This window comes from Chlorocebus sabaeus, chromosome 18 (genome assembly GCF_047675955.1).
Source record: "Chlorocebus sabaeus isolate Y175 chromosome 18, mChlSab1.0.hap1, whole genome shotgun sequence".
In the NCBI taxonomy this organism is placed as follows: domain Eukaryota; kingdom Metazoa; phylum Chordata; class Mammalia; order Primates; family Cercopithecidae; genus Chlorocebus; species Chlorocebus sabaeus.
In genome coordinates, this window is record NC_132921.1 from 37,275,822 (window position 1) to 37,303,744 (window position 27,923).

A 27,923-nucleotide genomic window follows, 5' to 3' on the forward strand; every position below is an offset into this window, starting at 1 on the left:
GAAGTGTTATGTTCAGAAATGAGAGCTCATGAGCTCACACTCTTACATGTATTGCTATTTATATTCCGAGAGGCTGTATGTCTGTTATAACAGCAGAACTCCCAGCTTTCAGGAAAGACCACAGTAACCGAGCGCAGTCTAGTCTATAGGGAACCCCCATGGCAATGGGTTTCCTGGCAATGGGTGGAGGTGACCTTTTTAGGGTCAGGGTCAGTGTTGCTCTCATCAGATTTTACCTTTGAGTCCCTCTCCACACTCCTTCATCTCTCCTGTGATGTAGCTGAGGGCTTTGCTAACCCTTTTCCCACCAGCAACCATAGAACTCCGAATCCAGGATGTCTCGGAAATGTTTGTTTCCACTTTTATCTCAGCGCTCTCCTCCATGGTGTCCAGATCCTGTCCAGGACAGAGATAGGCAAGAGTCTCCCACATTCGGTGGTTCTTACACTGAGAATTCATGCTCGTGGTCACTCAGGGACCAAGTAAGATTGTCATTTGTAATTTCATTAAATTACTATTTAACGTTCTCCCTGTTTCTGTAGATTAGACTGTCTTCTCTTTGACACGTTACCTCATCTAATAGGTTAACTACCGTGAGGCACAATAAGATAACATCTTGACTCTCATTCTGTAGATGAGGACTCTGGCATGTGGAGGTTCTCATTTTTGAAGGTCAAGATCAAACAGCAGAACTGAGTTAACCACATATTTTTAGTCTTTTTTTTTTTTTTAAAAAAGAAAAAAACATTAATAGTCTTTCCAGGAGAAATGACTTTCTCCCTGGCATGTCCAGTCTTTAAGATATAACTGTTCATAAACATAAGGGTATGAAATTGAACATGGGAAGATTCTGTTTTTGAAAACAGGCACCAGCTTATTTCCTAAATGCTTGAATACTGGGTTTAAAGGAAGCCTGATAATAATTCAAATAAAAGGAATATGAAAAGTCACAAAGTAAACTGTGAAAGAGATATTTTTGTCCCAGGTAATTACATGAGACTATCCTGGCTAACACGGTGAAACCCCGTCTCTATTAAGAAATACAAAAAAAAAACTAGCCGGGCGAGGTGGCGGGCGCCTGTAGTCCCAGCTACTCGGGAGGCTGAGGCCGGAGAATGGCGTGAACCCGGGAGGCGGAGCTTGCAGTGAGCTGAGATCCGGCCACTGCACTCCAGCCTGGGCGACAGAGCGAGACTCCGTCTCAAAAAAAAAAAAAAAAAAAAAAAAAAAGAAAATATGAAGGCAAGAGAAGTTTGCCTAAATCGGAGAACTTTGTTTACAGCTCTCAGCTCCCTCATCTGCTGTGGGCTCTGTGACTGCAGGGCGCTGTCCCTGATCCAGGACACTCAGTACTCACAGGCAGCTCCACTGTGGGCTTCTGGTGTTGATAGGGAAATGGGTCTTTGGTTTGTCTCTCCTGGTGTTCGCCTTTTCCAAACACTGGAGTCAGAAGGAAAGAGGACCATCAATTAGGACACCTCTACCCTGGCACCTCAGAAGTTGATGTCCTGCAAGGCTCCCGTGTTAGACTAAGCAGCATTTCCTGTTTCTCCTGAGGAAGCACAGCATCATGGAGCCTTGCAGCAGCTTGAAGCCTCTTTTGTTCTTTTACTGGTCATGGATCCATCTGGGCCCTCGCTTTGGGGAAAAAAGTATACATCTTCATATAAACAGGGCATGTTATAAGGAATTTAGGGAGCTCAGAGATTCCACTATTAATTAAGAAGCCCTCATTTAGCTCAACCTTGATATTTTTTTAGATGAGAAAACAGCAGCCTGGAGAGACAGTGACTTGTGCTTGATCCTGGAATCCAGGGTTCTTTCTCCTGTTCCACATGAGGAACTTGCAGGTGAACAAACAAAACAAAACAAACAAACAAAAGAAACTTGGATGTTGTTGAAGCCCTTCACTTCCTGTTCATAAAGTATTAAGCTGCCTGAGCCATAAGCCATGAGCCATGCATGATCTGTGTTTGAATTTGCCCATGATTCTCCTCACCTGGATGACCTCAGGCTGTTCTGTTTTTTTTGTTGTTGTTGTTTGTTTGTTTTGTTTTTTAAGGTATTGTAGTAGCAATGACTGGTGGGATTAGGACAAGAGACATCCATGTAATCTCTTGAAGCAGATTTTGGCAAGCCTTTGTAATTCTAGAAAACTCTTGTAATGTGGATCTAAACATTTTTTATTATTACAGGTTATTTACTTTTAGAGACAACCAATTTCAGTAGGGTATTGTGCATCATGAAAGACGTTCAGGCCCTTGGAAGGTTCCGTCTTTATGCTTTGGTTCCCTCCTGTGGTCAAGTGTGAGAATAGCAGGCTGGGCTCTGCCCCTGTGTTTTCAGACTGAATTGCCTGTTGCCTCGTTCTGCCCTCATGAGTCATCAGGTTGTCAAAACACTAGAAGGGATATATCAAAGGCACTGTGTTCCCACTGCTGAAGGGGCAGGGGCTGCAGATACCAGTATGGTTAGGAGGTGACCCCATTCAGGAGAAACAAATTCACTTTGAAAGCTTTGAAAGGAAGAGTAGGAAGCAGAGAGGATCACTTGAACTTGGAGGCCTGTGTGTGTGATATCCGCACTGACCCGCTGCTTCTGTCTGAAGCTCCTCTCTGCCTGCCAGTGCTGTAGGGCTCTCTACTATGCTCTCCCCAATCCCAGCCCCTGTCCTAAGACGATGTTAGGAGGAAGTTATGAAGCCTTTGAGGCAAACCATGGTCTCTTCCACACTCTGCTGGGGAGCCCTTGTCAAAGACAAGCTCCCGAGCTACAGGGGCCCTTGAGATATGCAATGTCCTTGGCAATCCCCACTCCACCTCGTGTATTTTCCCATAGTCATTCCAGGTCCAGTTCTCTGGGCTGGCTGACTTGTGGTATGAAATGATGAGACTTGGAGGAACTGGAGAAAGAAGGTCACTCAGGCATCTTCTGGGGAGCATGAGATGTGGCACTAATTCGGGATTCACTTTTATTCCAACAGTGGACTTAGTCTGCTGTGTGACTCTGGGCAATGCTGCCCCCCTCTCTGGGGATTGGGGGTAGGATTAGCTTGTCCCTGTGTCCTGGATCTTCACGAGGCTGCTCCAACCTTGCAGCTGGTTGAGTAAATCTCCCCAGACTCCTCCCTGTTTGCTGCTACATGTTCTCAGCTTCCAAGTCCAAGTTTCTGGCCTCCACTTAGTCAGCTTTAGTGGCCCTTGGATACCCTCTTCCTGGCCTTTGGCAGCCCTTTCCCCACCATGGGTCTCTACCTGTGCCCTTGGTCTCCCCACCATTGCCATAGGTGAGAACTTTTCATCTATAGCCTCCTAGACCAGTGGTTTTGGATTTGCTGGCAAATTGGAATCTCCTGGAGAGCTTTAAAAGCTCCTGATGCTCACCCAGGCTGCTCCCCAGATGAATTAAATGGAGGAGATGCAGGTGGTTCCAATGTGCAGCAGAGTTGAGACCCCAGAAGCTAACTGCCTGTCCCAGCTTCAACCTCTCGGAGACCCAGCGGGCATCCAGACACATCCGGGGAACTGTGGCCTTGGTCAGAGGTCAGGTATGAGAGGTCAAGTCTGACTCCAGCCGGTCTCCCCACCACCCTGTGAAGTAGGCATTGCCATTGTCCCTGTTTTTTTTTTTTTTTTTTTTTTTTTGAGGCGGAGTCTCGCTCTGTCGCCCAGGCTGGAGTGCAGTGGCCTGATCTCAGCTCACTGCAAGCTCCGCCTCCCGGGTTTACGCCATTCTCCTGCCTCAGCCTCCCGAGTAGCTGGGACTACAGGCGCCCGCCACCTCACCCGGCTAGTTTTTTGTATTTCTTAGTAGAGACGGGGTTTCACAGTGTTAGCCAGGATGGTCTCGATCTCCTGACCTCGTGATCCGCCCATCTCAGCCTCCCAAAGTGCTGGGATTACAGGCTTGAGCCACCGCGCCCGGCCGTCCCTGTTTTATTAGAGAATAGGAAGGCAGGGATCCAAGCGCAAGGGGGAGGAAATGCACACCTTTGCTCCTCCTCCGAATGGATGACCGCTCGATGTGAAATACACTCCTGTGCTCGGACAGCACAGCCTCCGAGGCCTCCTGCACCTTTGGGCCCGCTGTGCGTGGCTGCTCCCCGCTGCCTCCTAGCCAGGAGCAAAATAAGACAGGTCAGTGTCCCACCTGGTCCACACCTGAGAGCGCCAAGCAGAGAGCCAGGAAAAATCACACAGATGCTGGAAAGGAGAGAGCAATGAAGCCTGAAGCTGAAGTAGTAATTGTATCAGTCTCCGCATAAAACACTTAGCTCTCTATTTCTCCCATTGAAACTTCTGCTTCCTCTCCCCACGGTAACCCAAGTTATAGCCCATCAAGAGATGCATGAGCAGCTTGCCTTATTTCTCCAGCAAGGAAGCACTCTAAGACCCACTTAACTGCAACTTGCACTGGCACGAGCAGGTGGTAGCCAGCGTCTTGGACTTCATCTGTGGCAGGGAGTCCCAAAGCTGCCTGCATATTAGAATCACCCAGGTGCTTTAAAAAAATGCCTGAACTCCACCCCAGACCAGTTTTTCAAAATTAACGTTTTGAATGCCCATGGTATTTAAAAGATGGTTCCAATATGCAGCTTGGGCTGAGAACTGACATCAGTTCTTGCTACTCAAAGTGTGGTCCCTGGACCAGCAGCATTAGCATCATCTGCCTGGGTACTTGCTAGAAGTGCCGAATCTGAGGCTTTAACCAAGACTGATGGAATCAGGATCTGTATTTTAACAAGATCCACTGGGAGAATTCTGTGCTTATTAAAGTTTGACCAATACCAATTTATGGGGAGCTAGGAGTCCTGAGTCTCTGATCACCTACAAGAAGCTGTCTGCTGTACCTTATTATCTTCAATTTTCACACTATCGGGAGAGCAGAGCACTCTCACCACTTGGGCTAGGGTTTCTCAGTGTGTGGATCAAGAACTGACAGCATTGAATTACCTTGGTGTCTTGTTAAAGTGCGTGCTCCTAGCCCTACTGCCTCACCCCCAGGTCTCGTAATTGAAGAATCTGGTGGTCCTGGGGGGTATGCAGTTTTAACTTGCTCTGCTTCGGGCTCCAGTACACACTAGAGTTAGATGGTCCAGCAGCTGCTTGGAACAGTAGAAAACATTCACACTGTTACGTCTGTATACTTTCTGGGTTGACTCACTTGGCCCTTTCAGTAGGGCCTTGAACAGAATAGGCACTATATATTACCACTAAAAGGAGGAAAATGGAAGCTCAGAGTGATTTCTTTAGCATCCTATAAATGGCGAGTCACGTGACTCAGCTCCTAATCCTTTTCTCTGCATTTTTGCTAGTCAGAGTCTGGTTTGTGGACCAGGGAGCTTGCTTGGAATTCAGAGTCTAGGCCCCACCCCAGAACTACTCAATTTGAATTGGCTTTTAACAAGATCCCCAGCTGATTCATGGGCATATGAAAGCTGGAAAGCACTGGGGTAGTTCCCACTGCTTATGTAGAAACAACTTTGGCAAAGCTCAGAACAGAGCAGGGCCAACAACTAGAGAGTCTGTGGTGCATGCATGATTAAGGAAAGCAAGTCTTGTCTACACTTTTTTTTTTTCCCCCCTAAGACAGAGTCTTGTCACCTAGGCTGGAGTGCAGTGGCATAATGTCAGCTCACTGCAACCTCTGCCTGCTGGGTTCAGGCAATTCCCTGCCTCAGCCTTCCAAGTAGCTGGGATTACAGGTGCCCGCCACCACGCCTGGCTAATTTTTGTATTTTTAGTAGAGACAGGGTTTCACCGTCTTGGCCAGGCTGGTCTTGAACTCCTGACCTCATGATCCACCTGTCTGGGGTTCCCAAAGTGCTGGGAGTACAGGCGTGAGCTACAGCGCCCGGCCTTGTCTATATTTTCATGCTGAAAGTTAACACACCTGATCACGTCCCTTCCCTCTGGCTCAGGATAGAGAAGCAGCTACTGTTTCAGCGTCCTGTCCAGGGGTCAGTGTTGAGCTATAACTCCCGAGGCTGAGAAGTGCCCCTCTACTCTGCACTTCAGAGACATCTGGAGTGTCAACTTGTCCTGGGATGCCTGTGCAGGCAGGGTTCATGCAGGATGAGAACTGAGGGGTATCATTGCCTCACCTGACCAAGCAGGGCATTCTCCCATAGTGCCGTTCCCCAGAACACATCTGCCAGACTGCGAAGGCACCTCTGCCTGTCCACTGCTTCTTGTTCCTCATATGCCAAGTGTCTGCTACCCCAGTCATCCCCTTGGTAATCCTAGTTTGACCTTAGAATCATAAACTCAGAACTGAATGGGAGTTTCAAGATCACAGTTCACTTTCCTCGTTCAGAGAAATTAACTCACCCAAATCATCCAGTTCATAATCATGGCAAAGCTAGGAATTGCACTTGGGTCTCTCAGTTCCTAATTCACTGCTCTTTCCACCCTGATGCTGCATTATATTGAATGGCACAGACCTGTTTGGTGCAAGAAAGGAGTTTTCCTTTTAGTCTAGGGCCTGAACCTGGATATCGGAGGGCATGACAGACATCATTTACTAACCAGTGTTATTCTTCATATATCCAAAGAGGTACTGCAGTTTAACGAAGTAAGGCAACATCTACCTGGAAAGTTATTGGTTGTTAAGATACTTCAGATTTGTCCACTGAGGAGTCAGCCATAGTAACACCGGTGGAGAGTGCTGGGCTTGCTGGTGGAAGATCTTTGGGTGGGTGGGTGGGTAGGTGATTGCCCTGGCAGAGCTGACAGATGGCTACAGAAAGCCAGTGGCTCAGCCTCCACTCCCTGATTCTTCACAGTTAGCAGCCCAGATTCTGTGCTACGTGTTCCCAGAGTTGATGGCCCAGCTGCAAAAATCAAAAACAAAAAGTACCTTTCTCACGTGGCCAAGACTGGAGTGCTGGGCTATAGACCACCCAGGGAGGGCAGCAGCTCCTCACGATGTGGCAGCCACGAGTTGAGAATGGGAGAGGGGAACAGATGCCACAAAGAAGATTAGAGATAAAATAGCGAACTTCTCAAGGCTGTGCAAACACTTACAGTGAAGGTGATAGCAATTTAACACTGGCCTCTGGGACAAATTCTTAGGACTTTCATCATGGATAAAGACACTTTCAAGAATATGATGAACATGTCTATCACATGTTTAGAAATGAGATGTGCCATTGGTGAGGTGGGGAGAAAAGAAAACAATAACGCCGGCTGGGAACCAAAGTCACTAATTTCTGCATGGTGTTTTGCAAGTCACATGATCTCATTCACAGTTTCCTCAATGGCAGGCATGAAATTCTCCCAGAAAGAAATATACAGACCCTGTAGGGTTGACCTTGCAAACCCAAACTGTAAATGATGATAGATATCTCAGGGGTACCTACCATTTCTTTCTCATATTGTTATGGAGATGAGATAATGCTTACAAAATGCTCTGGAAAATAACTTTGCAGTGTTCACACATTAGGTATCTCCTGAGGGAGGACACATTCCTCTGATGGAACTAGGCCCCTCTGCTCCAGGCAAGATAGTTCCTTATCCTTAGGTCACACCTGGCATTTGACACCTACCTGCACTGACTCTTACCTTGCTTAGAGTTAATTATGTGTTCTTGACTATCACTTTTATGTTATGGTGAGATCTTTGACAGCCAGGATTATGCCATTTTACCTTGGCCCCCCACTAACTATCATGAATCTGGTATACTGTTGGTACTCAGAAGTGTTTGTTGAACACATTAGCGAGGGATAATTATCCTATGACATTTTAATATTTTTTTGAGACAGGGTCTTGCTTTGTTGTCCAGGCTGGAGTGCAATGGTCCAATCATAACTCACTGCAGCCTAAAACTCCTGAACTCGAGTGATCCTCCCACCTTAGCCTCCTGAATAGTTGGGACTACAAGCATGCCTCAACATGCATAGCTAATTATTATTATTATTATTATTATTGTTGTTGTTAGTTTTTGGTAGAGCCAGGGTCTCATCATGTTGACTAGTCTGGTCTCAAACTCCTGGGCTCAAGTGATCCTCCTGCTTCGGCCTCCCAAAGTGCCAGGATTACAGGCATGAGCCACAACATGCAGCCTGCATTTTAATTTCTGAATAGCATAATGGACAAAGTCATTAGATATTTCAGGGTATAAACAAATTTTTAAAAAAGTGTATCTTAGGGTAAATGTTAAATGTTTGATAGACATTGAAATACAGATGAGAGTCCTTCATAGGCGGAAAAAAGGTATAGCTGAATTGTGTATGATTTTGGAAATTGCAGGGCAAGGACTGATTATTTCTAGTGTTATTTGGATAAAAGAGTAGAAGTTTATAGATGGTGATATAATGGTTGGTCATTTATGATCAACTAACCAGAAACCTAGGAGCTCTGAAAGAGTCGCTAGAAGAACTCAATTAATGAAAGACAAGAAAGTAGGCTGTTGAAGATGGGGATCTGGCTCCCTGTGATTTATTTTGGTTGCTAAGATATTACATAGGTCCATTCCATCTGGCTGTGAAACCCTAAGCTCTTTGAGGTGGGACTGGGCATTCTATAGCTCAAGAGTAAATTTTGTTTACAGTAAGCACTCAATAATTGCCTTAATCACTTTTTTCACTCCCCTCCCCATCTCCAATACCATGGCGCACATAGAAAATAGTATTTGTACAGCATGGTGCAGTAAACGGATGATGTTTATGGCCAGAGGGCCTGGACCCAGGAGCTCTGCCACAGTACCTGGCTGCTTGGAGGTCAGGGGTAGCTCTCTTGGGCAGTTACACGCATGTCCTGGAAAAGCTATGGGTGAGCCTTGGAAGCTGAGTAACTCCTCCGCATGCCTGCCTGGTGTAGGGGCTGCTGCTGTCCTCTCCTCTAACTAGCCTTATTAAGTGTCCAGGTGCATGTAGCTTCACCCTGGGGGCCATTCAGGACCATTCCAGGGGCACGGTCCCTGCCCTCGAGGATTGCCATCATCCTGTGTTTTAACAGGCAGGAGGCCAATGGTGCTTTCTTCTCATTGACTCAGGGAAGGAAAGAACAATTACGAGCCATGATGGTTTGCTCAGGAACACTTTCCTTGGGAGAAGTGATCCTGAAGTACTCGTGCCTCTGGCTCATGCCAACTGTTCAAATATCAGTGGTTAAAAAAAAAAAGATTTCATAGAAGCACCCACTGGTGAAATAAAGTTATAACACTTACTACAATTTCTTTGAGGGGAGCAAAATAAACCTAAATCATATGTGACTTCTTTCAGAGGGGAAATAATAATCTACCCTCTTTCTGAAAAATCAACCTTTACCCAAACAGGTCCATGCCTCTACACTTTCTGTGAGTTGTCTTTCTCAGGGTTTTTTTTTTTTTTTTTTTTTTTTTTTTGAGTTGGAGTTTCGCTGTGTCACCCAGGCTGGAGTGCAGCGGCACGATCTAGACTCACTGCAACTTCCACCTTCCGGGTTCAAGCAATTCTCCTGTCTCAGCCTCCCAAGTAGCTGGGACTACAGGTGTGTGCCACCACACCCGGCTAATTTTTACGTTTTTAGTAGAGACGAGGTTTCACCATATTGGTTAGGCTGGTCTTGAACTCCTGACCTCAGGTGATCTGCCCACCTCTGCCTCCCAAAGTGCTAGGATTACAGGCGTGAGCCACTGCACCCAGCCCTTTCTCAGGTTTTGAACAGGATTTACTCTCTCCTGGGGGCGAATTGATGTTGTCCATTTTTCAGTAGCAATGTCCAACATAAGGAGCATAAGAAGCTACCATCAAGACCTACTTGCCTTCCCTCCTCAGCTTCCTGGGCCTTCCAGCTTCCTGATCTGTTGTTTGTGGACACACCCGCACATCGCAAGGCAATTTCCTGGCTGCAATACCAGAACTACTTTCTTTGAAGTGACACATCATATATAATTTGATCTTTTTTTTTTCTCTACAACCAGTTCTATGCTTTGACTGACTATGCTTTGGCCACAGTTTGGATAAATGTTTCCCCACATGGAAGTTGAGCTTTACACTAAGACTTGTAATTTCTCTGGCTATTCTCTGTGTGTGCGATATGGATACTTGTGGGTGGTAAGTGGGGTGGTACCTTTTTCTGTGAAGTTGTATTTAGTAGAAATTTTCAAAGATCATTCTCTAAACTCTCTAAGGCATTGGATGTTAGAATTGGAAAAGGCTTTGAGATGATCTTGTCCAGCTCTCCCATTTTACAGATTTGGAAACTGAGGCCACAAGAAATGGAATGACTTCCCCTAGGCTACACAGCTATTGGCAGAGCTGAGCATAGATAAGACATAGGTCTCTCTTCTCTCGTATCTTGTAGTCTAAGATTTATTTCCCTAAACCTTACTCCCCATTAGGGGTTTAGTTTGAATTTCTTTCTTTCTTTTGTTTTTTTGAGACAGAGTCTCGCTCTGTCACCCAGGCTGGAGTGCAGTGGCATGTTCTCGGCTCACTGTAACCTCTGCCTCCTGGGTTCAAGCAATTCTGCTGTCTCACCCTCCTGAGTAACTGGGACTACAGGTGCATGCCACCACTCCTGGCTTTTTTTTTTTTTTTGTATTTTTAGTAGAGACGGGGTTTCACCGTGTTAGCTAGGATGGTCTTGATCTCCTGACCTCAGGTGGTCCACCCGCCTCTGCCTCCCAAAGTGCTGGGATTACAGGCGTGAGCCATCATGCCCAGCCTAGTTAAAATCTTTCAATTCAACTCTGCTTTGGAATGTAATGGCCAAAGTAGGTATTCTAGAATCAATTTCTCTTTAAACCGTGGCTCCCTTTCCTCAAGAAAAACCCCAGTCTTCCTGAGACTTCCTATCTGGACCGGGAGGTGGGATGAGATGCATGTAAGGAAGAGGAAGACCAGGTCCATGGGAACACTTGGAGATAAATTACTTGGAAGCCTCAACTTCTTACTCCATTAGCCAATTTTTTATTTTTAAGAAGGTGGGGGTACAAGTCACTGTTACCTTGAAAGAAGTGAGACTCATCCTTATAGCAAATGCTTTAAACTTTCTCTTCTCCTTCCCACGCAGCTCACTTGTTGGCCAACGGACTAGCCTAAATTTCGTTTCTTTCAGTGTCTCTGGCTCATTCCGTGGGGAAGATGTTAATTAGCATAAATGAGTTGATGCCTTATTGAACCTCGTGATACCTGATGATAAAGCCTCATAAATGAAGTTAAAGAGAGTACAAAGGTCAGAGCACCCCGTCTCTAACTGGGACACCTGACTGACTTTTCTCCAGAATGTCTTTGCACTCTTCTCACTGTTCCTACCCTGGCCCACACCCTCAGAATTGCATGTTTATATCATCAGTTTCCCTAATCTTCCCTCTTTCAATCCATTCTAAACTTCAGCAGCTAGACCATATTATTATGTCACTCTCTTACTCAGTAACCTACATGGCTCCCTATTGCCAAAAGTATTATGCTCAAATTCCTCTGCCTGGCTTTCCTGATGTTCTTACAACAACTTCATCCTCAAGCCTCACCCGTTTCTTTCCTGGCGCACACTGTGCCAAGGTGTTCTGGCCTTATCACTGGCCCTCTGTGCTTCCTCCATGCCTCTTCTTGCCTAAGTTCTATCCATCTTTCAAGGTCTACTTTGTGTTCTACTTCCTCCATGAAGCCATCCTTGGCTTATTGGGTCATATGGATGATTCCAGCCCTTGAATTCCCATTGTACTTGCAGAGGGTACTCTACGCTACATCTTTTGAAGTTGGGGCTGCAGTGAAGTTTCCTATTGATAGTTACAATGCACATAACCAGTATTCAATACATACATTCCAATCTAATGAAACTATTTGGAATTAGCAATTCCGTGTAACCAAGCGTCCTTTGAGTTTGAGCACTGGCAGAAGGAAACTGAGGCCCAGAGATAAGTGGCATACCTGAGGCCACACCTGGTCAGTTAGGAAGCAAGGTTTCGACCTCCTGGTTTTGGATTCTTTACTCCTGCAATGTAGGTGTTTTACAGACAGTTGGAGCCTTCTCAAATGATATCAATGGATTTTCAACTTTTTAAATTAAAAAAATTAAGGATTATTTTGTATCTCAAAAGGAGTTACAAAAATTACCAAAAATAATGAACACTGGTGTGTCATCACAATCGCATTACCCGCTGAAAGGCCATAGAAGGTTCTTCTCTTTCACACTCCCTTTCTCCACATGCTCTTCTATGCCTTCTTCTTCACCACCTATGGCAGACATAGCTATGCAGAAGCTGTGGCAACCTATGGCAGACATAGCTAATTGACCCCAGCACTCTTTCCCTATAAGTCTAGATACAGCCTCAGAATCCTTCTCAACACAATGATCTGGAAAGCCAGTACCAATCAGGCACTTTAGAGTAAATATATTTTTCCCTCTAGCCACACAGAAGGGTATGGACATTGCATACATTTCAGAGAAGGGGTCCAACGAGGCCAGGGTGGTGATATTAGATAGAGACCTGGCACTACCTACCACATCTAGGCACATCCACACCTCACAGGATTGCTTTCCCTCACCAAGTTCACCAAGGCTTATATTCTTTGGTGCTGGTTTTGGAGGATATCACATACTTTACAAGGCTGTCCATTCTCTGATAAGAGAACTTCAATATCCTGGAATGTTGTTCCTTATGGCATGGCTATTTGTCTTCCAGACACATCCGTTGTCAGCGGCTGCACAGAATAGGTCTACAGTAATCTGAGTACGTAGAAGAGGGACAGGGGACAGGTTGTTAGGAGCTGGGATGTTAAGATGTTTGTGGACACTGGAGAACCCAGTTCTATTGGTGTTTCTGAGGAAGCGGTACAGGACCTGAGGAGAGAGGCCAAGGAGCCTGGAGCAGAAGCATCTTCCCTGGAAGCTGCAGGTAATGAATCGTGGGCAGAAGGTATTCAGTTCTATCTCATTAGCCAGAGGTGACATCCCAGAGGCCCAACTTGGCACAGTGCTGCCCTGGAAACCAAACTGATGTCACAGCCATGGGTCATAGAGTCATGGAAAGGATGACAAATAACGAGATGGCTCATCCAGTGGGCGTGTGTGGTGGTGAGGGATTTGAGGGCTGATGGATGAGCCTGGTTTCAGCAGCAGGTGAGCAGGAAGTACTCAGGGTTATGAGTTAGGACACTTGGACTTTTGTCCAGCCTCATTTACCACCTGGACAAGTGTCTGGACAAGCCGTGGTTTCCTCATCTATAAAATAAGAGGTTTAAACTATAAATATTTAAAGGCCTATCCAGCTTGAAGCTTCCAATATATACATTGTCTCTGGCATTCTTAGTAAGGTTCCCACCCCAGGACTGTCTTCCCCAGATGCAGTTCAACAGAAGGAAGAAACAGAACAAGATCAGCCTTTCTTTCTTCTCTTCCTTTGAAGAGTTAAGTGGTCTTGTTGGCTAGGACATGTACCTGGTTCAGTTCTCCCTCCCAGGACCTCTTACCTGGGCTCCTTTTGATTTCCTGCATGCAGTGGGAGGAATCTAGACCACTGGGACTAGAAAGCAGCAGCTTCCTTCTGATTGGGCGGCATCTCTGGTCCTCAACTCCAGGTGCTATGACTTCTCCTAAACACCAACCTCTTCACCTCCCTGAGCCCTCCAGGTCATCCTCTGGCTGACTTGCTATAAATTCACTAGCTTGCATTCCTTGAACTTGTGCCTGGCGCACGTCTGCCAGTTGAGGAAGGGTACTATGGAGGACCGGGGAGAAGAAAGACAAATGCCCCTTCTCACAAATGCTCACCCATGTCCCCACAGCCTTCCTGCCAAAAGACTATTTCCTAAACTCCCTGGGGAGGACTAGCTTCAGCTACCACAGTTCCCCCAACCTGGTTGGATCAGGTAGGTTCTCTTTAAAGAGGCAGAGCTGGGGACTGTCTGGTAGCTTCTCTCTTGTCCCATAGGTTACCTCCCAGTTGTACCTCTCATTAGAATTCTCCTCCAACATTTGCCTTTAAAGCAATTATTTAAGTGTTATCTCCTCAGGGGGCCAATTTGCCTTCCCACCTCAATAAACTCCCTTAATTCCCCATAGGGGCAGGGCACAGGGGAACAGTATTGCGATCAGCATCTGAATGGAAATTTCTGCACAGCCCGATACTAGATGCTGCCTTTCTAGTTCTATGGACATTTTCAGACCTTTCTTCCTTCTGATTCCTGCTGACTGGGGTCCTGGGGACCTGGAGGCTTACTGCAGGACCCTCTCAGAGCAAGAAGGGTATGATGAACCCCCACCAGCAGGAAGAACTCTGAGATCTGTATATTAGGGAGCTGGCCATTGCAAGTCCCATGAGGCCATAGGGTCTGGGGGCCTGGAGTTTGGGGAGGGGGCCCAATCCAAACATGTTTTGTTTGGCTTTGTGAGTATGATGGGTCATGCATCAACCCCCAAGCTTTTGCCCTCCCCACTCCACATACACACACTCAGTGGTGGGGTGTGAGGCAGTCTACCCAGGTTCCTAACACTGAGGAAATTAGCTACACCTGAGTAGACAAACTCCCCCGCTGATGTCAAAGGCCCCCTTCCCACCGTGCCAGGCGTTTTGGAACTGTTAAAGAGGGGTCCTAATCACGGAGGGCCTTCTGAGGAGGAAAGCAAACAAAGGGGGTGGGAGGAGCCCAGCAGGCCCCCACATTCCAGGGAGAGGTGGGGAATGATGTGGAGGGGAGGTCGGTCGCCTGCATAGGGGCCTGTCCTTGTGTTGCTAGTTCAGGGCCCATGGCTATCTGCTGGCAACACGGAGCCTTCATGTTTTTCTTGTCCCTGCTGGCTGGCCTGTTGGCTCAGCCCTCACTGCTGTCCCTTGTTCTCTTGCCCTGGCTTCTCTGGCTTCTCCTAAGGGCTCCTGAACTTCTTGAGATGAGCTCACTCCAGCTACCTAAGCATCCACCTACTCCAGACATAACAGGGAGCCACCTGTGAACAATATATCATTAATTTGAAAAGACAGGAAATGATGACCTTAAGAAGGCTTTCAGGAAGTTCATACACATTCCATTAGCCAAATGGAACTGTGGTTCTTCAAGATGTACTGAGTATCTGTCACACGCACTAGACTCAGGATGGGGCAATAAAGTGCTATCTTGGAAAGCAGAAGGCCAAGATGGAATCTTGTCCCCAACAGGTCCTACTAAAGACTGGAGCTCAGATACCAAGGGCTCTTCAAGAGATCAGTTTATGCCTACAGACCCTTTATTTGAAGGCTCAACTGGAATTCACTTGAGAACGAGGTTTTCTTCACAATGCTAGTGGCTTCCTTCAATTCTACATTTTCAACCTTACAGAGGGAGGAGGCCTGCGTTGACCACCAGGAGCTAAACTTGGGGAGGTCAGATCCTCCAAGGGAAAGGGCCCAAGTCCGTGTAGAATAAATGCAAGCTGGAGCTGGAAGTTCTCCAAAGGGCTACTTACTTTGCTTCATTCTGCTCCAGCAGCCTGTGCAGCAGTAGAAGGGGGCTGGGAGGTCCTTGTTATCAATTTGCAGAGGATTAAAAAGGACTTGTCATTTTCTCACTTGTCCCCTTCTTGGGGTCTTGGAATTTCTAGTTCCACTTGGGGTAGAAGGGCTCCCTGTGGATTCTTTCGTTTTTCTCTGAATGACTAGAGACAGGAAAAACCAGGCAAGTAAAAAAAGTCTCACATAAAATGTGAATGCCTTTAAAGTTGCCAGATGAGACCATGGTTTATCGAGTAGAAATCATACCCATACTGAAACTGCCAGTCCCTGCCTAGTTTTAGATTAGAGCTGTCCTCAGGCCATCACAACCTTCATGACCCAAGAAAACTAAGCTCAGGCTCATACAGGAAAGCATGAACAAATGTTCCGTGATGTTTGCACACTGGTCTGATATAACCACAAACTCAGGCTGTGAAGACATAGTTTTCTGACAGGCAGATCTTAGAGGGTTGGCCAGAAAGAGAGTCCCTTCAGAGGGGAGAGTGATGGGAAGGAGAAAGTCAGTGTGCAGTTGAAGAATGTTGGTCTCCAGCTTTTGTCCATGTAAGCAACCATGTTGAGCATTTTGGTAAAGTGGCCAAAGGGCTAACTGGTCAAGCTCTAGAAAAGTAGTAAAGGCACTTGTGGTATATTTTTGGTACACATGGTCTTCATGTTCTTACCCTTTTACCACCTCAGTGATAACTCCTCTTTATTCCTCCTTGGGAATTCAGGGTCATAGAATCACAGAAAGTTGGGAATTGGAAAAGAGAGGCTGCAGTGGTCATCTGGTCTGGTTAACCACCCAAAACAAGCATCTCCAACTGGCCTCCACACCCTGCTCCTGCACTATGAGGGCAGGAATCCTAGGACCTCACAGGACATTATCTCTCAAGCAACTTCCACTGTTAAAAAGCGCCCTTCTCCACTGATTCAAAGTCTGTTTGCTTATCACTCCCACCTAGTGCACTCCCTTTGTGCTCTGAAGAAACATTGAACATGTTGACTTCTCCCACAATCATTACCTAATACTGCAGACACACATAGCCCTAGCTCTTTCATCTCTTCTCCAAGCCAAACACAACCAGCTTCATCATCATCCTCCCCTGTGAGATGAGGGTGCTCCAGACCCCCATCCATCCAGCTTGGCCTCATCTTGCCATGCCCTCCTTTGCCAAAGATTCTCTCGAAATGTGCCACCCATTTTTCTTTGTACTCTTTCTTCCCTTTTCATCGAATCTGTTCTCAGAAATGGCTCCTTTGGCCTAAGATACAAATGATTGATCATGCTTACTGTGGTACCTTCTCAGGACTATTTACAGCTGAACAGATTCAAAGCCTTAAGTTGAAGGAATGGCTGGGAATACTTGGGCAGCAGGTAATGGAAAGATAGGGGATACAAGGGGACAGGGCACTGAAATCTTCCTGGAACCCTTAAAATCATGCCTAAAACACTTTTTAAGCAGAAGATTAGCCTGACAAGGTCAGGAACTCAAGACCAGCCTGGCCAACGTGCTGAAACCCCGTCTTTACTAAAAAGTACAAAAAAAAAAAAAAAAAAAAAAAATAGCTGGGCATGGTGGTGGGTGCCTGTAATGCTAGCTACTTGAGAGGCTGAGGCAGGAGAATCGCTTGAACCTGGGAGGTGGAGGCTGCAGTGAGCTGAGATCGCACCATTGCACTCCAGCCTGGGCAACAAGAACAAAACTCTGTCTCAAAAAAAAAAAAAAAAAAAAAAAAGAGGTGGTGCTGTGACCTTCAGTGGGCTCAGGCAGTCTGCATCCTCATCTTTACCCCAGGTGAGACTACTCACCTGGCCGGGTATATTCCCATAAAATGAATTCCTTGCAGGCAGGAGCTGTTCTGATTCTTTCCTAATTTGTTGTCAATCCTGGGGCCTGAGTAACACATTAATAGTTCCTCATGCAATGTCTTCTGGGTGAATGAGTGAATAAGGTTAGGCCATGAGGCAGACAGAACTTCTCAGCTCATGAAAGTTGGCAAATGGCCCTGGGCAGGCTACACAGGGGCCCATCTGTGATGGATTAAGGGGAATGGGCAGAAGCTTGGGGCCAGGAGTTGTGAGAAGCTGTATCTGATTTCTGGAGCAAGAGGAGATAGAAAATTAAAAGAAAAATCATAAGCACACATGGAGATTCTATTTTAGCCCTCATCTCAAAGATTTTCTGAAACTAAAAACATGATTTTTAAACTAAAAAAGTTCAACTTATCTGTTGAATTGAAGAAAAGAAAGGTTATTGTTGGGACCTAAATTGGTGGTCTGGAAGGTCAAATGGAAGGAATGAATATCTCAAAGCAGAGCAAAACTACAAATGATAAAAATTGTGAAGAAGAACACAAGCAACTTGAAATAGAGATCAAGGAGGCCTATCACATGGATATAGGAGTTCCAGAAACAGAAAAAAGGAAGAGATAGAGGGAAACCGATAATGAAATCTTAGAAGAAAAGTCGCTAAGCTGAAGAAAGACTTGAGTTTGCAGATTAAAAGGCAAGATTGATGAGAAAAGACACCCCGGGCTTAGCTTCATAAAATTCCTGAACTCCGTAGATAAAAAAGACACCTAACAGTCATCTAGAAAGAAAGAATGGGTTATTTACAAAGGAAAAAGAATGAGATTGGCACCACATTTCTCACGTGTAGCACCCAAAAGCCAGAAAATGAAGGAACAACATCTAGAGACCACTGAGGGGACAGACTGCAGGGCAGGAGCCCCATGCCTCCAAAATGTCACCGTCTGCCAGGGTAAGAAACTCTGTCAAAATGCAAAGAGTCAAAGGATATGTCACCATATTCTCTCATAGATTACTTGAAGAAAATACAAAGAGTTGTAAACAAGTAATAAATGAATTGGAACAGAGATAGCAAGACAGGGGAAGAAGAACAGATGAAAGAGTAATAAAAGGTAACATGTTCAATACAAATGGTAAACTCCAAATGGATGATAGAATGGCTGGGAATGTGCGATGTATGGGCTCAGGAAGAATTCTTGTGAAAAGAAGAGGCATATTGCAAGGGGAAAATAATTAAAAATGATAAATGATCTTAGCACAATTGAGGAGTGGGAGATGGCTGGGGAAGTAAACACATTTTAGGGACTGGGGTGCTGGGGAGGGGAATAGTGAAATTATTTCAAAGGCCATAGTTTCTCGGGGTAGGGAAAGGTCATTGGAGAAATGGGGTATCTTGTCAGGGAAAATTATTTTTCATCTTGTTTTTATAAGAGAGAAATATGTTTTTGATTATGAGTGTTGGGAAAGGAGCAGTAACTACTAGCAGAATGTAAAACAACAGTGGACCAAATTAACAAAGGGAAGAAAGAAAGAGGGAGTACCATGACCAAACTTGTGAAACGAGAAAAATGAAATAACAAAAAAGCAAAGAAAAATTAAGAGTAAAAAAATAAAGTGAAAGAAAAAAACTAGTATATTAGTTATTACATAAGATGTGACGAGGTTAACTTATTATAGAAACACTGAGATTAGGTAAAAACATGAAACGTTGCCATATGTTATTTTTAAGAAATAGTTAAAAGTAAACAAAGTTAAAAATTAAAAATGATAAAGGTTAGAACAAAGGGATAAGAAAATATCAGAAAGAAGGAAGGTACAACAACATTAATATTGGTTAAGTTGGAGTGATGGTTAAAAATGTTAACTAGAATAAAGAGGGTAACTTATAATAGGCAAAATTTATGAAGAATCAATGATTGTATAAATTAATAGGCATCAAACAATGTGGTAACTTATATGAGATAAATGTTTTAGAAACGCAAAGAGAAATTAATGAAACTGTACAATTATAGTTGATTTTTAACAAACTCTTCAGAATTAAGACCCCATATACAAAAAATAAGAACATAGAGGAATTGAATAATACAATTAACAAATCAATTTAATATGTATTTCTTCAAAGTAAAATTTCATTTTATATGTCCAAAATCAATCAGGTACTTGGCAACCAAGAAAAATTCACACAATTTTAAAATAAAGATTTTACAGGCCATATTTTCTGCTCATAATCCAATAAAACTAGATATACAAAGTTAAAAAATATCAAAAGATTCCTAAATGCTAGAAATTAAGAAATCCATTATTAAATAATCCTCAAACCACCAAAGAGGAATAGAAATTAAAATTACAAACTGTTTAAAAAATGATAAATGTAGACTCCTTTATTCTAAAACCTATAGTACCCAGCTAAAGCCGTACTCAGGAGAAAATTAATAGCTGTAAATGACTTTGTTGTTAAAATAGAAAGACCTAAAATGAAAGAATTCTATATCAATTTTAAAACATTAGAAAATAACATTTAAACCCTAAGGAAACAGGAAAAATAAATCAATAGAATACAAACCAAAACAAGTAGAAAGGACAAGTAAATCCAAAATTGCTTCTTTGAAAAAGTCAATAAGATTAATGTACCCCTTGCAAACCTGATTAAAGAAAAGAGATAACAAAATTATGTAAGATTAGAAATGAGAAGGGGATAAAACCATGCATACAGGAGAGATTGAAATCATTCTATGAGAACATTGTAAGTAACTCTATGGCAACAAACCTCAAGATGAAGCAGAAAACTTGACTATGTCAATTATGGAAGAAATTGGAAAGATGATTTAAGATCTGCCATTTTAAAGTGCAGCAGGACCAGACTGTCGTGGCTGATAGTAGAATTCATCAGTGTTGTATGAGAGGAGATAAAGATGGGAGACAGCGTTGGGGAGGGCAGAAACTGGGAGAGGGGAAGTGGAAGATGGGTGCCATAGGGAAAGAGTTTGAGACACAGCCTCCTCTAAAGTCCCTTTCTCTCCAAACGGACACACCTTTAATGACTGCATATTTGTGTTCAACATAGACACTATCATTTGTATAGCCAAGAGCTTTTGCTTGTAGTTTGGGGTGATGGTAGAAAAACTGCCAGAATATGGGTCCCCAAACCCTTCTTCTCTCATCATGTCCATGCAACCTCATGTTGGTGCTGTGAATCTGTAAGTTTAGAGATCTTTTACCTATCCATTCAGCAGGTGGCTGAGGAGAGGAAGCCCTGGGGAAGGTGGGACAAAATCACTCCAGGAGCTCTCCAGTCCCATGAGATGAGGTGAAGAGTTGTCAGGGGTTGGGGGAGATGGGGGGAGTTGGTGGGAAAAGAAAGCAATAATCTCATCCAAATCAGCTGAAATAATTTTTTATATCCAAATAGTTTTCCTCTCCTGGATATCCAGTAAGCATGACTAAAAGACAGTTCCCAATCAGACCCAATGCTTTGGGTGGACAGTCTCAAAGGGCTTAATGAAGACAGGAGGGGATTTTCTAGGGCAATGAATGGGGTCTCTGGTTCTGGTTATCTGTTGTTAAAATACTTTGGGAGTTTTGCCTCCATTTTGGGTAATTGAACCCCTTCTGGAAACGCAACAGAGAACTGAAGCCCTTATCCTAATAATATAGAGGTTTTCCTGCATCATGGGATGGGACCACCTGATCTTCACACTCCCTTCCAACCTTTGGATTCTCTGAACCTCCCTGTCCTTCCTGCCTGGAAAACACCAGCACTGAAGGGTCATCATTTTTTTTCCTTGTCCAAGAATGGTGTACTTTCTGGCAGATGAGAGAACAGGGCGAGAGGTTGGAGAAGAGTGAGCCTTAGAAAATAGTTCCCAGACAATGTGGAACTATTGGTTTAAAACTGCACCCCTTAGTGCACATCACTGTGCACTAAGTTCTCCAGTAGCCCCAGAGCAGGGCCTCCTGATTCCAGTTATGCTACTCTCACTTTTCTGAGCGTCCTCCATTTCCTGAGGGTCTTCATGCCATCACCCAGCATGCCAAACCCCTTTGCTATGTCTGTTGCAAGGGACTTGGTGGTGTCTGTCTGGGCCTGTGCACTGCCCACCAGTTTGTAAGCATTAATATGTTGGCTGTCTCTATCAGGGATCTGCAAAATACAACTTGGGGACCAAATCTAGCTTACCGCCTGTTTAATAAACTTTTATTGACACATAGCCATAATCATTCATTTACATGTTGTCTATGGCTACTTTTATGCTATAATGACAGGGTTAAGACTTTGCCAAAGAGAATATATGGCCTCCCATCAGAAAATATTTACTATCTGGCTCTTTACAGAAAAAGTTTGCTGACCCCTGATCTATATATACATTTAAAGACCAAATGAAAGCTATTGACTATAGTTGGGAAACCAAATTATGAAATTCATAGATAGTTGTTTGTCCTTCCACCGTCAGGGCTACCTATTTGTCTTAAATATCATACACTTCATAAAGCTTCCCGTGCTCACAAGCAAATAGAAGAATGAAGTAGATTTCCCAAGCTTTTTACACATGGAACTCGGGTACTTTCCTTACCTGAAATCTCTGCTTAAAGATGCTGGTTTGATTTGTCCCAGCAATCCCATTATTGGGTATATACCCAAAGGATTATAAATCATTCTATTGTAAAGACGCATACACACATATGTTCATTGCAGCACTATATACGATAGCAAAGTCTTGGAATCAACCCAAATACCCATCAGTGATAGACTGGATAAAGAAAATGTGGCACATATACACCACGGAATATTATGCAGCCATAAAAAAGAATGAGTTAATGTCCTTTGCAGGGACATGGATGAAGCTGAAAGCCATCATTCTAAGCAAACTAACACAGGAACAGAAAACCAAACACTGCACATTCTCACTCATAAGTGAGAGTTGAACAACGAACACATGGACAAAGGGAGGTGAACATCACACACTGGGCCCTGTTGGGGGATGGGAGGCACGGGGAAGGAGAGCACTAGGACAAATACCTAATGCATGTGGGGCTTAAAACCCAGATGACAGGTTGATAGGTGGAGTAAACCACCATGGCACATATATACCTATGTAACAAACCTGCATGTTCTGCATATGTATCCCAGAACTTAAAGTAAAATTAAAAAAAAAATAAATTTTAAAAGAGATACTGGTTTGACCTAAACTAGGAAATGCTTATCATCCATAATAAAGTCATATATAGGATTCTAATTTATTAATTCCTCCCTGCTATGGAATATCGCCTTGCCCCTTACAAAGACCACTGAATGGTCAAGACTCCTTTAGATAATTCCATGCCCCAGTTGTCCCTGTTTTGACTTTAAAATCCCATCAGTGTAAAATTCTCCTTTCTGTGGTCATTAACCTCTAGCTCAGCCACTAGAGAGCCTTCCCTTCCTAGCCTGTGTCCCCTGAGTTACCCTCCTACTCTGTGTCTGCTTAGGACACTCAACAAGTTTAATTTTATAGCATCTATTATTTAGTCTAACATGCCAAGAAGATCATCTGTTAATTACCTTTCCAAAGGACTACTGTTTTTGTTTTAAGTCAACAACATTTAAAACACACTCCTTATTGCTAACTCCGGAAATCTTACTGTAATACCAACTTCCCTTAATGCCGCACAGTAGGTAGTTATGGAGATTCAGGCAGAGAATGAAAATCAGCTTAGGGAAAGAAAGTTACAGGTGTGCTTGGTTCTACACAGGTGCAAGGAGAGGCAAAGAAAGTGAGTGCTGCAATTGATTGAACCAGAGCTGAGAACACAGGGAGCAGACATCAGGTCAGGCAAAGAGCATTTCTTCCCGGAACATGGCTAGTCACCACTGGGGGCCTTCTCTTCTTCACCGCTTTTCACCGTCAGGTAGTAGATGCGGTTGGCCTCGGGGTAGGTGACTTTGCTGAGTGGGAGCCTGAAGATGGCTGGGTTGTTGGTCGTCAGCAGCAGGAAGATGATGGTGGCAAGGCAGAAGGCCCAGGTGCCTGGTGGCACGCCCACCTGGAAACAAAAGCATTGGGGGCTGAAGAAGTTTCCTAGTTTGCTGTGTTGGACTGGGGACCCTGGGGGAAAAGAATGTGATGGGCAATGAGGATGGAGATCCTCCCTCCAGTGAAGGCACTGATATTCCCAGATTTGCAATGTCACAGTAGTTGGTCAAAGAATTTGGGGCTGGATGCAGTGGCTCATGCCTGTAATCCCAGCATTTTGGAAGGCCAAGGTGGGAGGATCACTTGAGCCCAGACCAGCCTTGGCAACAAAGTGAGTCCCCGTCTCTACAAAAAAATACAAAAGACAGCTGGGCATGGTGATGCATGCTTGTAGTCTCAGCTACTCAGGAGGTGGAACTGGGAGGATGGCTTGAATCCTGGGAGGTTGGAGCTGCAGTGAGCCAAGTTTGCATCACTGCACTCCAGCCTGGTCAACAGTGCGAGACCCTGTCTTGCAAAGAAAACAAAAACAAAACAGATAATTTGAGGCACAATCAGAATCTTTCAATGATGGAGCTGCAAATTGGTCCCCCACATCCAGTCACACAGTGCCATCTGTCCGTCCGTGTTTTCTGCTGCTAGTTACATTGCAATCTTTCTACACACACACACCTCCCTCCCCTAGAGGTACATGTATGCAATTGTCAATTCTCCTCTGGACAACCTTAGACAAACCTTGACAGAGATGTTGTGTGAGCACCAGCTACCATTATCCCCTCAATGTTCCTTTCCCAGACCCCACAACCCCGTATGTCCAGAAGCTCTGGGAAGAGCACTTTGGGGTAGTGTTCAGGAGAATCCACACTTACCACTGACAAGATGTTGGAGATGGCTGCTTCCATGTATGCACAGAACAGGGCTGTGGAGGAACAAGGATCACCAGAGTGAGCTTCCCAGGGCCTTCCCCCTAAGCCACCGCCATTGCAGCCTAGGGAGCCCAGACTAAGAACAGAAGCCCCACCCTCTCTCCTGCAGCCTCAGATTCTGCACCATGCCCTGACATCTGGCATGCTTGCCTGGCATTATTTGTTATCTCTGTAGATAGGTGAGGCCTGTCTCCCACCAGACTGTTCATTCTTCAGGTAGAGATTAAAATTTATATTTCTTTTTGTCCCCTCCCTGCTTCTATAGTGGCCTTGCATAGAGTCATGGGTCAATAAACATCATTTGCTTGTCTACGCTGATGGTAGTGAAGAGCTAGTACAGGCTGGATGATTGTCTGTTGTCAGGGAAGAGTGGTCAGACTATATGAGCTCCTGCCAAAGTCCCTCCTATTCAAAACTCTGAGCAGCTGTGATGCTGCTTGATGTTCACCAGGTCTCACCAGGGCTGAACCTTACTGGACCCCTGAACCAGTCCCCAGGAGCCAGGCAGCTGGGTTCCCCCATGGGAGCTGAGTCCTGAGGACAGCCAGGAAAGCTTGTCCATGTAGCTGGTGCCTCTGGACAAACTCCTCCTGCCCTGCAGCTTTGCTCTTTCTCCTTCTCTATGCAGAACACCTCTTCCCTCTCTGTTTGTCAACTCAAATCCTACCAGAAGTGTTGTGATAAACCCTAGCCTCCCCCTGTAGGCTTCCCAGACGATTCCAGACACTGGAATCTGCCACTTCTCTGAAGGCCAACAGCAGTTATAGTCTGAACCTCAAAATAACAGGCACTTTGACTTGACAGATATTTACTGGGCCCACTATCTCCATGCCCAGCCTCATGTTGGCTGCTGAGGGGAGCTACAAGGAATATGGAAGTCATTCTCAGTCTCCATGCATAAGTGGGAAAAAACAAAAGAGAAGCTGTTCCAGATGCTATTCTTCTGTTTCCTTGACTCTAGTTTTATTTATTAATGTCCTGTCCTGCTTCCAGAGAACAATGCCAGGAGAGGAGAGCTGGTGGGAAGCTGGGGCTGGGATTGACTCTCCCTTTTGCCATTAATAGCTATCTTCTAGGGCAAGTTAATTAGCCCCTCTGAGCCTCATTTCCTCATCTGTAAAATGGGCCAGGCAGGCTATGCCTGGTGGTATTCTTGGGGGGATTAAATGAGTTCATATATTTATATAACAGGGTATGGTGCTGGGATACAGGTGTATGAGAAGGACTATGGCTGATTTCCCTTCTGGCAGCATATTCTGTATTTACTCTATGGAAATCGAGCTTGCATAATGTTGTTATGATTTTTAGTGCTCCTGGTACATCACCTCACTGGATCATTCCAACAACCTTTGTGGACGCTGCAGTCTTAGTAATTATTTGTGCAATTACTTCTCTTCTGCTAGGCTGTGGCTTCATGAGATGTAGTCACCATGGTAACTTCTATGCCTAGACTAGGTCCTGGCACTGGATGGTGCTGTATAAACAGTTGTTGAATGAGGAGTTACAGAGAGCAGGAATGCTGTCATTAGCACACAGGGAAATGCGTATGTGATTCCCTTGTAAACTTTACAACACTGTGTAAGTGTAACACTATTAGGTGGTTGTGATCCCATTTGACAGAAAGGAACCTGAAATCCCAGCTGTTAAGGGCAGCACTGACATTAGGACGCCAGCCATTGGCCTTTCTGTCACTGCTGAACAGTATTGATTAGTGGTTCCCATGGGTTTCACAGAGACAAGAAGGGAAGGAGTAGCCAGAGTAACCTGGTTGTCAGCTTTTCTGAACACCTACCACAGATGAGGGCCAGCAGGTGAGTCTGCCAGGTGAGGGCATAGAACATGCCCCCGATGGCGATGCAGGAGAGGACGCAGTTGTAGCTCCAGAGGCCTGTGTAGATGGTCTTGAAGGGCGTGGCCACGGACAGGGCTGTGGGACAAGGTGTGGTGTTTCTGTCTGATTCTGGGCCACAGAACAAAGACCACCCTGGGGCTGGTGCCAGGTCTCAGGGTGGCCTCCATACTGTTGTTCACCCCACATCTCCAAACCTGCCCATCAAAAGAGCCTCTACAAATGGCATCTGGTCTTAGGAAACCTTCAATGAGAAGAGAACAGTGGTTTCCAAATCAGTTATCAAAGCCACAGGCTTTACTTGGAGGTCCGACTATTTCCTCCTAGGTGAGAAGAGGCAAGGAGGTGGGATTCTAGGCCCCTTCTTACTCCTTTGACTACAGCAACTACAGTCTTAGCAAGAAAGATTCCAAAAAGCTTTAGAAGATTTAAACAAATATTTTTAAGAAGTTGTTTCAAATGGCCCAGGAAAATATTTCTTTACCCTTATGGATATATGTAGATAAAGGAATGATACAGCAGAAGGAGTAAGATGTGGGTGTATCTGGGGAAAGAATTTACAGACGCCTCATATTTTTATTTTTACCATTTTTTGATGAGTTTAAAATTATTTCCAAATAAAAAAATACTTTAAAAAATTTTGCTTCCAAAAAATCTTTGAAAAATATTGGAAGAAGTCTAAAACAGGTTCCTACTCCCAATGCTACTACCCCAATCTCTGACTCTGCTGTCAGAAAGAGCAAATACCTATCTAAATGTGTGTACATACATATACACAGGTAACAATATTAAAGCACATTTGTCCAATGGCAATCCAAGGTTTGAGAACAATTTTCTTTGTATCTTACCAAAAATTTCAAAGTGCTGGGACATTTATTATATCACAGTTGGTCTTGGTTACTGCTCCCGCCCCCATCCCTGTGTCCCTCCAGCACCCTCAGCTCTAGGGGCTCAGTTTGCAGGCCAGCTTTGTTCTTACCCCTTTGCATCTCTCCATGTTGTTGTTTGTTTGTTTGTTTGCTTGTTTGGTTTTTTTTCTTTTTTTTTTTTTTTTTTTTGAGACGGAGTCTCACTCTATTGCCCAGGCTGGAGTGAAGTGGTATGATCTTGGCTCATTGTAACCTCTGCCTCCTGGGTTCAAGCGATTCTCCTGCCTTAGCTTCCTGAGTAGCTGGGATTACAGGTGCCCACCACCATGCCCAGCTAATTTTTGTACTTTTAAAATTTAATTTAATTTTATTTTTTAGTAGAGATGGGTTTTCACCTTGACCTCAGGTCATCTGTCTGCCTCGACCTTCCAAAGTGCTGGGATTACAGGCGTGAGCCACTATGCCTGGCTCCCTGAAAGTATTTAAAACTTCAGGGAAGAGAATGTCTGGAAGATTTGCTGTATGTAGGGGAGAAGTGACCTCAAGTGAATTATCCTGAGGACCTGAAGAAAGGGAGCTCTGTCCTACCTGCTAGCAGCCCCACGATTGAGCCAATGGCTGCATGCAAGCAGATGAGTGGTGAGGAGATGAACAGAGCCACCAGGAACACACCGCCTGTCCAGGGATTGTCACAGCCGTACACCTGACCGACCCCAACAGGGATGGCTTGTAAGAGCTGCAAAGTTAACAGAATACAGGTCACTGGAGCATGGACCAGTAATGTAAAACCAGACTCAGGACCAGATTTGATCCATTCCTTGGGGGAGTAATGGAGTGGAACAGGAGGATGACTGCACCTTCCAGTGTGTGAGAGAACATGGGAGGCATGAGCTGGAACAAACAGCTCTTCACTCCACCACCCAGCAGGCATCTGAGCATCCCTCATGCAAAGCCAGGGCCCCCAACACGGGCTGGGCATGGATGCTTCTGAGGAACATATGGCTTCTGCTTTGAGGGGACCAGAATGCACCTCCTCCCTAGAATGCCAACGGGAGTTTCAGGGCTCTTGGGGATTTCCTCTAGACCTTCTGAAATCCATACAAATATTCTAGGAATATTGGAAAT

The 27,923-nt window shown here is 44.8% G+C and overlaps 1 protein-coding gene and 1 long non-coding RNA gene across 3 annotated transcripts in view; one reads left to right on the forward strand and one right to left on the reverse strand.

The window, feature by feature from the left end:
• Positions 1-27,923, forward strand: part of LOC140708991 (uncharacterized) — a 167,989-nt gene that overhangs the window by 64,756 nt on the left and 75,310 nt on the right. The window lies entirely within an intron of this gene.
• Positions 1-27,923, reverse strand: part of SLC14A2 (solute carrier family 14 member 2) — a 204,956-nt gene that overhangs the window by 14,381 nt on the left and 162,652 nt on the right. Inside the window, exons 7-13 of the mRNA XM_073006350.1 lie at positions 27,387-27,534; positions 25,873-26,007; positions 24,024-24,073; positions 23,050-23,224; positions 3,990-4,112; positions 1,358-1,440; positions 237-396 (exon numbers count right to left, since the gene is read on the reverse strand). Of these exons, the coding sequence (XP_072862451.1) occupies positions 237-396; positions 1,358-1,440; positions 3,990-4,112; positions 23,050-23,224; positions 24,024-24,073; positions 25,873-26,007; positions 27,387-27,534 (874 nt within the window). The remainder of the gene's footprint in view (positions 1-236; positions 397-1,357; positions 1,441-3,989; positions 4,113-23,049; positions 23,225-24,023; positions 24,074-25,872; positions 26,008-27,386; positions 27,535-27,923) is intronic.